This window comes from Bos indicus, chromosome 2 (genome assembly GCF_029378745.1).
Source record: "Bos indicus isolate NIAB-ARS_2022 breed Sahiwal x Tharparkar chromosome 2, NIAB-ARS_B.indTharparkar_mat_pri_1.0, whole genome shotgun sequence".
NCBI lineage: Eukaryota > Metazoa > Chordata > Mammalia > Artiodactyla > Bovidae > Bos > Bos indicus.
Genome location: NC_091761.1, coordinates 115,659,102 through 115,671,101, shown reverse-complemented (window position 1 = coordinate 115,671,101; position 12,000 = coordinate 115,659,102). Strand labels below are relative to the sequence as shown.

Below are 12,000 nucleotides of genomic sequence, written 5' to 3'. Positions count from 1 at the left end.
GAAATTAGAAGGATTACAGTGAATCTAACAAGCTACATTAAATGCTTTACCACTGACATATTCCTAAACATAGCAGTCATAGTAGTTTTAATAAATTTTCTACATGGCCTTTTTATAAAATTTGCTTTTAGACATAAAAGTTAGTTACTAGAAGTCTTCTGAAACTCTAATTTAAGAATTCAAGATGTTCTCAATTCACTACTGATATTTAAGGCCACTTTGGTAAAGGCATTGCAGCAAGAACACAAAACAATAGCATATTTTCTAGTATTTATTTTTTTCACCTGCAAACTGTTGCAAAACATGATCAGCTTTATTATGCAGACAGGTATCCCTCTACATTTTTAAAGAATTTAGGCATGTATAAACAGAAGAGCTCTTCAGAAAGGAAAAATTCAAGAATGACTAAAACCTTCCAATTTTGACTTTGTAACTTTCCAGTAGCAATGGTTAAAGTGATTTTAGGTCATTCATTTCCCAATTTAAGACAGCACCTTAAAAGTGGCTGATCTATTTCCCCAGTAACATTTCTCACATAACAATGTGTTAAAGTTACAAATACTGATATGCACAAATAGCTAATTTCTAAGAAAAATATGTACAGTACTGCAGCATAATGAATGTGGTATCTGCAATAACTTAATATTAGCCAATTTTTAATATACATGATACCGCTACGTTTTTTTTTTTGCCAATTCACAGGTTAAAAGTTGTTACTGGAGCCCTCTGTTTCGCACATATTACCTGGTGTTTAATACACAATGCAGGCTTTTTAAAGACTTCTCTTGTGTTTAAAGCTAAGATCAGTGAAACAAGACAACAGTGCAAGAGGCGGAGAGATGTAATGTGACCATGTAAAAGTTCGTTCCAGTAAAGTGTCTATATAAGGCTATAAGAAAGGATTGGTTGATGAGCTTCCTGTTGGAAATTGTCCTGTTGGTGCACCAGTCTAAAGGAAAACATAAGACAAAATAAATAGACAGACAAGAGTGTGTGGGAAAATAATAATATTTTTTTAATTAATAGTATTTAGATTAAGTATTATTAAGTGAAATCTCTCAGTCATGTCTGACTCTTTGCAACCCCATGGACTGTAGCCTACTAGGCTCCTCCATCCATGGGATTTTCCAGGCAAGAGTAGTGGAGTGGGTTGCCGTTTCCTTCTCCAATTTAGATTAGGGTTTTATAATTACTGGCAACCATATTTATTCATTCCTATTATTAAGAAAGGAGAAGGAGGCAACAAAGGATGGGATGGTTGGATGGCATCACCGACTCAATGGACAGGAGTCTGAGCAAACTCCGAGAGACCATGAAGGTCAGGAAGCCTGACACGCTGCAGTCAGTGGGGTCATAAAGAGTCAGAACACGACTTAGTGACTGAACAACAATTACTGTTCTTAGCAACATACTGTAACACAACTATAGGTTACCAGGCACTGTGTTGTGTCTTTTATATCCATTACCTCACATAATTCTGTTAACAGATTCCAAGAAGGGATTGGTCCTAAAAAATACATTTACCACACAAACCAAATGACTGCAGGATTCCTTTTTCACATTGGTCACTAAATCGGCAGCCTCTCATAAAGCAGAATTTTGATAAGAAAGCACAGAAGTTTCATGTCTACAATAGTTTACTGTCAACGTTTTGCTTTCCAGCTGATTAATGTGTTTTCTTAAATCAACAAAGATTGTGCACAATGGCTGCCTCGATTCGTACAATCTTGCATCTGGGAGGAATCACATCCTGCTTTTCCCACTCTGAAAACAACGCAACGACTTACTTACAAGTGCTTAAAACTGCATCTCACTTACCATAAAAGGATTACTAGACACTCCAGCAGCTCCAACTTGACCAAAAGGGGTTACCACTGGCTTTGTTTGTCCAAATGCTGCAAAACCTGCACCTTGTTTAAAAAAAAAAAAAAAAAAAACCCAACAATTATAACCTATACCTCTGAGCGACAATCAAGGAGTTTCAGAAAAATCCCCACCAGAGCAACAATAATTAAAAAAATCAATGTTAACTTGTTGAGTCTCATGTTCTTCAAAGTAAGTTAAAAATTTCAGTGGCATGTCTTAAAGAGACATGTCGATTCCCCAGAAATGGTTAATTCCAGTCTGTCCCAGCTATGTAAGTTGCTGACAAAGGATTTAATCAAAAGATGAGTTTGTTGACTATTTAAGAGGGGATGTGACCCAAGGATTTCAAACTTCAGCAAATGAACGGCCAAAAAATAAACAAAATCCACCCAAAACAAACAAAAAAGACCACAACAACAAAAACAGAAACAAAACCTGAAAACTTTCTCTAGTGAATCTTCCTAAAAAAAGTAACAAACTCGAACTACAATACAGTTACCTTTAGTCTATGTCACCACCACCACCAACAAACAACAAAATATATACAATAAATGCAACAAAATCAACAATTCTCCAATGCAAAGCAAACACTCTAGGTCTATAAAGTTTCCTTTTAAAATCAAGAAGCATATTATAACACAGAACATACAAGAAAGATACTGGAGATCCTGAGAAAGAAGAGGTACTCTTTAGTTTCAGATTACTCCCAAATCTATAATCTGGTCACAAAAACTTACTAAATCACTCAATTTTCTGAGGCCTAACTCACCAAAGGTTTCTATATCTGTGTAATAAACAATCAGTACATAACACTAGAGCATTCTTTAGATAAATCCTTTTGTCCAAACATTCAAATTATGATAAAGGATACATGCCATGAACTTGGCACCAGCCAAATGTTAACTCTTACCATTGGGCTGTTGAGAAAAAGCTGTCTGTTGAGGAAAAGCTGCTTGGGCTGGGAAGGCTGGCTGCTGGAAGCTGCCACTAAAGCTGGTGGGAAGACTATAGGGAGCGGGAGTCCCAAAGCCCGCAGGCATGCTCATGGATGCAGTGCCAAAGGTCGCCGCTGGTGGGAGAAGGAAAGGCTGATCACTTACAAACAAAAACGGAGGTTGTCTATACTCATACTCAACAATGTAAAATAGACATCATTTACCTTAAAAATAGAAAGATGTATTTTAAATCCCCAAACTCCAACAAACTTAATAGCAAGTTTTAGTGCCATACAGTTGAATGTAAGCTATAAAGCTATCATTTGAAATCAAAAGTAAACCTCCCAAAGTAATTATATAAATGAGTCTAAATAGCAGTCTACTTTTAAAGTCCATCATCATGCAATTCACATGTATACTAGTATATATATTTTTAAGTTTTGCTTTGTTATACATAGTAAAATAGTCAAACATTTATATCTAGTGAACTGTCTGCTATAATGTAGTATATGTATTCCTGGAAAAACCTCTGCAAAATAGTTCACTTAAAAATAAAACTTACAGGAGAAATAGGGTCTGCAGCAGGCCACTCAAAACCTATGCAGCTTTGTAACCATAGTCAAAAAATGGATGGGGGATAATCCTAATAAAAACATTAACACAATTAAACTATATAGACTCTCATTCCTTTTTTGAAAAGTATAAATAAACCAAGATTTCTTTGCATAAGGGGTATAAGGAAGATAATATTAGGACCAATGAGTTATAGAAACTGGGGCAAAGTACACAAAAACTGAACAGAAAATGAAATAGGCCTTCTTAAAAGAGGCAAAGAATGTAGGGATTAATGACACTGTACCCAATAACTACCATGGCCTGCCGTATCTACTCACTATAACTTCATGGAATGAAGCACTCATTCACAGGTTGGGGAAATCTGTGTGTGAACTACAGCTATACACACACACACACACACACACACACACACACACACACACACACACGGTATACACACACACACACACACGGTATACACACACACACACACACACACACACACACACACACACACACACGGTATGCTGCCATCACCCCCCACTTATGGAATGAAGCACTCATTCACAGGTTGGGGAAATCTGTGTGTGAACTACAGCTACACACACACACACACACACACACACACACACACACGGTATGCTGCCATCACCCCCCACTTACAATGAGTTTTAAATTCACATTATTATATTACTCATATAAAAACACACATAGTAACAGAACAATATATTACTTTTTCCTAATGATTCAAAACAGAAGCTTTCAACTATATGTTCTAGGAAAGAAGAGCCAACAATGTTGCTTTTAATACAGAACACTAGCAATTACATAGTAAAGCATTTTCAGCACTATGTTATCAAACAAGATAATTCACTGCATTTTCTGATTCTAAGAAAAAAAAATTACCAACTTGAATGCTGACTTAAGGCACTGAAATTAATACTACACGTGCTATATAGAATTATCTTTTATTAAAAAATTAAAAATCTGTTATGGATGTTGCTCAAAGTAATTCTCATAATCCTTATATTTGTAACAGTGCAATTCTCCTCAGTGAACCTAATTAAGATGGTAAAATTTTAAATATTACTTTTTATTATTCATAAGAAAAAGGAAACTAAGCCACTGGGAAGCAAGTGAATTAAAGAATAATAAGCACACTGCAAGGGAAACAGAAGGGTTTCAGAACAGACAACAATACACTGACATAACTTTGACAGCTCACTTTTTAAGAAAGCAGTATAAAGCAAAAGTTGGCTACAGTTAAGCAAAGCCAAACTCCATGGAATAATGTGGTAAAATGGTTTGGTACATAGAAAAGGTGTGTCACTCAAAGTACTATGAATTCAAACTTAAGAAAAATAATCAAAAAAGCTATTAACATTCTAATGTGACCATGGAGGTAAGCAATATGCTTTTCAATATTAAAACATAAATTACCACAGAAGATTTTCATGTAACTATAAAGTAAATATAAGTTATTCCCAATGCCACACATCCATGCCCACTCCATTTTAAAACATGGAAAAAACTTAACTTCACATGCAGGGATCCAGAACACTAGCAGAAGCTTCCACAAGCAGGTAGACAAATTGCCACACAAACCTAGATATTAGCTGTGGCCACCTACCAAAATGAGCGTGAGGAAACACTTGAGAATGCATTGCTCCAGAAAGGCCTTATGGAAAGCCATAAAGAGACCAGTGTCAATTAACTTATGAGTAACTATTGTCGAAATAAAAGTAAATTTATTTCATTAAAAAATTCTAAAATTAGAATACACTTACAAAGGAGATAGCATAAGAATAAACATAAAAACGCACCCAGAGTCTTTACTTCAACTATATTCATGATACTAGTATTTACAGTATTTGAAACAAAGAGATTAGAATAATACCAGAAAAACAAATATCAAACAAAGAAACATTTATGAAATACAACTTTTAAATAAACACTAACATTTTTTTTCATGTGAAGATGCAACAATATACATAAAATGATTTTCTAGGCCTCAGCAGTTACTCCCAAAAATGCTATTCATAGAATCACCTAAAATGATCTAGTATCTACCTTTTAGCATTTAAAAAGTCAAATCTCAGAGAAAGCACCTGAATAATGTTTGTTTTATTTTCAACTCTACATTAACTAGAAACTAGTAAAGACAACTCAAGGGAACAAATTATTCAGGGAAAATTAGTCAGTGGACTCCATAAGAAAGGTGAGCAGCACTTTCAGTTTAAAATATGATGGCTAAAAAGAGAGAGAAAAGAGAAATTCATCCCATGCAGATCTTAACCTGCATGACTGAGGTCAGACAGGTTATACGTAAAGAAAAGTTCTCAACAGAAATCAAATTTAGGTTAAGTACTAGAACCACTGTTTGAACTATACCGAGTGGGACTGTTTCTAAAAATACATGTCCACACATTTTAAAGAAGCACACTTAACTAACTAAATTTGGGGAAAAACAACAACTGAGATATGAAAGTGGTTCTGAGTCTTGGGTCTGTTGTTTTCTAATTTATAGGACACTACAACTTCTTTAAGCCTCAGTATCCTCATTTGAAAACAAGGGATGGAGAGGCAGATACAGTAATACCTAATTTACAAAGCTGCTGTGATTAAAAGTACTAAAGAGTAAATATTCAATGAATCTGTTCTTTTTTCTTGCTAACTTAAAAGATGCTGTTTATAGCTTCTTATAAATTCAACAAAAGGTTGACTGAGGTAGAAGGATTCTGTGATAAACAGGCTTGGTCACTTTATGTTTATCTCCTTTCTTAGAGCATGTTACAAGCTCTGAGAAATCGTGCATTAATAATACTGGTTCAACTTTGTGTTATTAACTCAGCACTTCCCATATGCTTTTGGGCACAGAACCCCTTTCCACGAAGCACTGTGATAACATCACCTCAGGAGACGTGTTCTACATAATACGCTTTGGCAAAACCTGACTTTTAGTCAACAATGATTGTTAACTAGTAGTAATTGCAATACTCAATCTGTAACACTGATGCCTAGTTCTGGGCTGCTATCAAAATATTTTAGACTTCTTTTTAACAAGCTTTTTGAGATATAATTCATGTATCATACAATTTGTCAACTTAAAGGGTAAAATTCAGTGTTTTGTTCTTTTTAAAAAACACATTCACCAGGTGTACAACCATCATCACAATTTAATTTTAGAACATTTTCACACACCTCTCACTAAAAGAAATTCCACACCTATCAGCTCTCCATTTTGCCCCATCTCCTTTCTGTCTCTATAGGTTTGTCCATTATTCTGGACAGGTTATAAATAGAATCACACATTATATGACATTTTGTGACTAGCATCCTTTATTTTCCCTGCTGTTTTCTAGATGCATCAATGCTGTACCATGTATCAGTACATATCATTACTTTTCACTTTTTATTATCAAAAAAACTCCACTGTACAGCTATACACATTTGCTTTATCCATTCATCAGTGGATGTTCACCTGGGATGTTTCCGTGTTCAGTTGTGTCCAACTCTTTGGAGACCCCATGAACTGGAGCCTGCTAGGCTTCTCTGTCCATGGGATTTCTCAGACAAGAATACTGGAGTGGGTTGCCATTTCCAACTCCAGGGGATCTTCCTGACCCAGGGATCAAATCCCCATCTCTTGCACTGCAGGCGGATTACCACTGAGCCACCTCAGTTGAGCCAAGACCATTTCCACCTTTGACTACTAGGAATAATGCTGCTGTAAATACTTGTAATACAAGTTCTTGTGTGGACATATATTTCATTTACTTTCCTGTAAGTGAAATGAGTGGCACCAGTGGAAATAGTGCTGATTTAGATAGAAGCACTCTGGGACTAATACTGCTGCTGCTGCTAAGTCGCTTCAGTCGTGTCCGACTCTATGTGACCCCACAGACGGCATCCCACCAGGCTCCCATGTCCCTGGGATTCTCCAGGCAAGAACACTGGAGTGGGTTGCCATTTCCTTCTCCAATGCATGAAAGTGAAAAGTGAAAGTGAAGTAGCTCAGTCGTGTCCGACTCTTAGCAACCGCATGGACTGCAGCCCACCAGGCTCCTCCATCCATGGGATTTTCCAGGCAAGAGTACTGGAGTGGGGTGCCACTGACTAATTAATACTAGTCATTGGTTAATCAGGCAAATCCATCTAATTGGCCTCCACCTAAATAATAAAATGGCGATGCTTGGCTAGATGCTACCATGGTTCTTTTGGTTCTACATTTCTACAAGTTTATTTCTTGGGGCAGGGGGTGGTAAATGAGACACGTTTAAAATCATTCATTCATTCAATGAATATCAGAAAATAAAGGGTACTCATTCAGGGGCAAAGGAGAGATTTAAGAGTTTTAAGAGAATGTCCTAATAACTGAAAACTATAAAATTATATTAACTTTATTAATTAAAGGGTTCAAGGGCTCTAGAAAAATAGAATGCTAAATATTACAGAATCCTAAAAAAAAAAAAAGCCTTAGGCCACATTGGCCAGCCTTTTGAAGGTTTCTATATAATGTGGTAAAAGAAGGCCCAAAAGCTATTAAATGCAGGAAAAAAAATTATTGTTAAGATGTGCATTTTAACAAAGAAATGTATCAGCAAAACTTTCTAAATAGTTTGCATAGAACTATTATTTAACACCTCTTTCAAAAGCTACCTCAAATGGAATTTAACAATACTAATATATGAGAACAACAAAACATATTTCCTAAAGAACTAATATTAAGTTTGATGATATAAAACACTGAAAGTACTTAAGCATAGTGTATTTGTCAAAGTGTTGTTTATATTTCAGCTTCAACAGAAACACATTACATAGTTAACACTTACTTTGACTCAGTCAATTCAATAAGATGACCAATGTGATAAATCAAAATGGTTTACAAGAGAAAAGATATTTTACCTTGAAATAAAAATTTGTGGACATACTAGATTCACCTTTCAATAAATTTTGCTTAGACTAATATTAAAACTACTTTATATTATCTGAACAAGCTTTTTAAGATATAATTTGTACACTTTACATTATTTCACATCTTATATAGAACCTTAACTTTAAGGACTTTTGTACTCTAAATAACAGCGGGTGTGGGGGTGATAATCCTCAACTCTAATAAACAGAACCAGTCTGGAGGTACAATCACAAAAGAAAAATAACAGGAATGATTTACCAAGTACATGGGCTTCCCAAGTGGCACTAGTGGTAAAGAACCTGCCTGCCAATGCAAGAGATGTAAGAAACGCAGCTTCAATTCCTGGGTTGGGAAGATCCCTTGGAAGAGGCCATGACAACTATAGTATTCTTGCCTGGAGAATTCCATTGACAGAGGAGCCTGGCAGGCTACAGTCCATACGGTCAAAAAGAGTCAGACACAATTGAGTGACTAAACACACACACACACACCCCAACTATATACAGTAACGCAAAGACGATGCAAGGTGATCTCCATCATCTAATTCTCACAATATCCCTGATAGAGAATACTGTTCACATTCTATAGAAAAAGACAATAAAGTTCAGAGGAGTTAGATCAGCATGATCAAGGTATAATATGTTTCCATCCTTCAGTTGTCAAATGGGGTTATAATAGCTATAAACATCTCAACAGTTATTATTATTACTGCAAATAATGTATTTTCCTATCACTTTTTCTCCATTCATTAAAAAAATAATATACAGAAAGCATTTTTAGAGTAAATGCTAAACCAGGATTTGAACACAGATCTGGCTCTATCCAAAACATATACACTTAACTTCCCTGAGCCTCAGTCATCTCAGCTGTAAGAGTGATTAAAACATCTGATGAGAGTTAAGAGGACTAAATGAGACAATGTACAAAATACCATATCATTAGACATTTTAAAAATTCATTCCATGAAGTCAAAATAATATGCTCAGAAACAGAAATATTATATACATCATTAGTGATGAATAGTATATTTTGTCCAAAACACAACAGAAATCTGAAATAATCACTGATTGTGTTTAAGCATAGTGTATTTATATGTATTTGAATGAAAATAAATCATTACAAATTATGTGCAAAATTCAAATACTTATATAACATACATTCTGTGAGATAGCAACAGATTATGAATGAAGACATTATATGAAAATGGAAGTTATGGTTCAAACTTCCAATATTACAGTTCTCAACCTTGCCAATGACAAAAAGATGTGCTAGTAATTAGTAATTCTTAATGGTGCAAATTTATTGTGATGTAAAGCACCTTACTCTCTCAAAATATCCCATCAACATATGCTATAAGTCAACCTTAAGGCTTTAGTTCTAAAGTTATCTAAATCTAAAAATGGACAAATTCAGCTTAATGGGTACTGGGTCATACCACATGCACCTGCCAACATTCCAAGGTACTGGCAAATATCTCTGGTGTTCAGGGTAATAAGACAAAAATCAAAGAGGCAAAATATAAGAAATACGTGGCTAGCTTACAATATGAATCAAATAGAAAAAAGAGGGGGAAGGATAAAGAGGATTTTTAAAAAAAATTATAAAAAGAGAAAATATTCAAATTATTATATCCCAAATTAAACCAGTTTCAACAACCCCCTCAAAAATGTTAACAACCCTAAAAGAGATACACACTGGAAAAATTCCTCATTATCAAGATCTCATGTATCAATAATAAAATCCATCCATTCCTTGCAATCCCAAGCAAAGGAAAAAAACTGACACATTTTTTCAATTGAGTTATAATCAATAATTGTGAAACCTAGTCAACAAATAAGTCAGAATTATAATGTTCAAGTACCACCTCTGTCATGAACTGGCAGTGTGAAGTCAAGGCTTTAACTCTCATCTCTATGCTTGATTCCACACCTAAAAAGTAAAATCTTTCAGTGGTGGGTGCTAGGTAACTTCCATGGTCCATTTTCAACTATTAGGTTATAGGATTCTATAAACTTTCAGCTAGCATATGTTTTCAAAGACGAAACTAATCCACTTCACAGTCACTTCGGTAAGAAAGGAACCTTATTTTCTAATGTTCTTCACATAGTGTCTTTGCGGTATATACCTTTCCCAAAGTTTAGTGTTCTGTAATTTACATTTCTTACCTGTCGCTCCTCTGGCATTGGTCTGAAATGGATTTGTAGAAGATGCCACAGAAGGACCAGCAGCAGCAACAAATGGATTTGTGGAAGGTGTAGCTTTAAAAAATTATAAGATACACTATAAAATCCTAATGCATTTGTATTCAATTACTTAAAGTATTTGTTCATATATTTATGAAGATAGAAAATTAGAGCTTTCTGATAATAAACTGGTGCTTTGATCATCTTCTGGTATCCCTAAGAAAATGCAATACAATGTATACATATATTTGGACTCCATATAAAAACCAATATGTATACCAGAAACACATACCTCCAAATGGAGCAGGCACACTTGAAGACGCAGGCTGTGTCTGTGCAGAAGCACCCACTGGCACTGTTCCAAAAACATTACTGAAAACAAGTATTGAAAGAATTCATATTTTGAGAGGGGAAAAGAGCAAAGGTAATCTAATAACAGGGTTGCCATAAAATATGGAAAAAATAATATTGAACATATCATGTATCACATCAGCTCTCAACCTTTTTGTTTTGTTTTTTTTATTCAGCTCTCAAACTTTTAAGTCTTAGAATTCATTTATATTCTAAAAAAAATGAGAACCCCAAAGAGCTTCAAGATGCTATAACTACCAATATATAGTGCATCAATTAAAACAGAAATTTAAGAATTTTTAATTCATTTGAAAATAACAATAAAGCCATTCGTATCTGATACTTTTACAAATGTCTTTAATGGCTGGCTTAATAGATGATCAATCTGTTGTGATATGTTGTTTAGCTTGGTGCATTATGGAGAGAAAACTGGCCTCACGTGGCATCACGGTTGAACAAAACAGGAGAATTTTAACACCTTTTCCAGATAACTATGTATATCTTGCTTGATATCATTCCAAAAACAACAGTTACAGTTTCCTAAAGGTTAGCTGCAAAATGGTCCAACTCTCATATCTGTACAGAGGAGAAGGGAAGGACAGAGGATGAGATGGTTGGATAGCATCATCAGCACAATGGACATGAGTTTGAGCAAACTCCTGGAGACAGGTGAAGGACACGGAAGCCTGGCATGCTGCAGTACATGTGGTTTCAAAGTTGGACATAACTTCGCGACTTGACAACAGCTGTGATATGGAATCTGAAACCCTATCAATGAACTTTGATGTACTCTCTTAAAGTAACATCCAGTAGTCTATCTTACACTTTAAATGAATCTTTTACTACTTTTGTATCATTTGGAAAATACTTGATGCCAATCTTCAAAATGTCAATATATTTCCTTATGCAAAATAAAAAAACAACAATCATTAATATCACCATCCATCTCATCAAAAAAGCAATAGGAAGATTAATATTAAGCTCATGGTGGCTAATGAATTTTCCAAAATTCTACTTAGTTGCTTGAGAGAGTGTGTATTTTAGCCATTGTTTTCCCTAAATTGACAGACTTAAAATTTTATTTTTGAAAAAATGTCTAACAAATATCCAAATCTGAATAACCATGGTTTGTTTAGCAATCATACTTCCAAGAAAAAAATGGTGTTCCATAAAACAAGTAGCTGGTTCATTCCAC

The 12,000-nt window shown here is 34.9% G+C and overlaps 1 protein-coding gene across 8 annotated transcripts in view; it reads right to left on the bottom strand.

Moving 5' to 3' along the window:
• Positions 1 to 258: 258 nt before the first annotated feature.
• AGFG1 (ArfGAP with FG repeats 1) overlaps positions 259 to 12,000 on the bottom strand; it is an 83,442-nt gene continuing 71,700 nt past the window's right edge. For 5 of the 8 annotated variants that reach the window (XM_019977946.2, XM_019977961.2, XM_019977969.2 and 2 more), the window contains 6 exons: positions 10,747 to 10,826; positions 10,437 to 10,529; positions 4,987 to 5,034; positions 2,777 to 2,935; positions 1,819 to 1,910; positions 259 to 949 (listed from right to left, as the gene is read on the bottom strand). In XM_019977946.2, coding sequence (XP_019833505.2) covers positions 890 to 949; positions 1,819 to 1,910; positions 2,777 to 2,935; positions 4,987 to 5,034; positions 10,437 to 10,529; positions 10,747 to 10,826 — 532 coding nt within the window. In that variant the 3' untranslated portion in view covers positions 259 to 889. The remainder of the gene's footprint in view (positions 950 to 1,818; positions 1,911 to 2,776; positions 2,936 to 4,986; positions 5,035 to 10,436; positions 10,530 to 10,746; positions 10,827 to 12,000) is intronic. The other 3 variants (XM_019977954.2, XM_019977975.2, XM_019977991.2) reach the window with 1 other exon arrangement.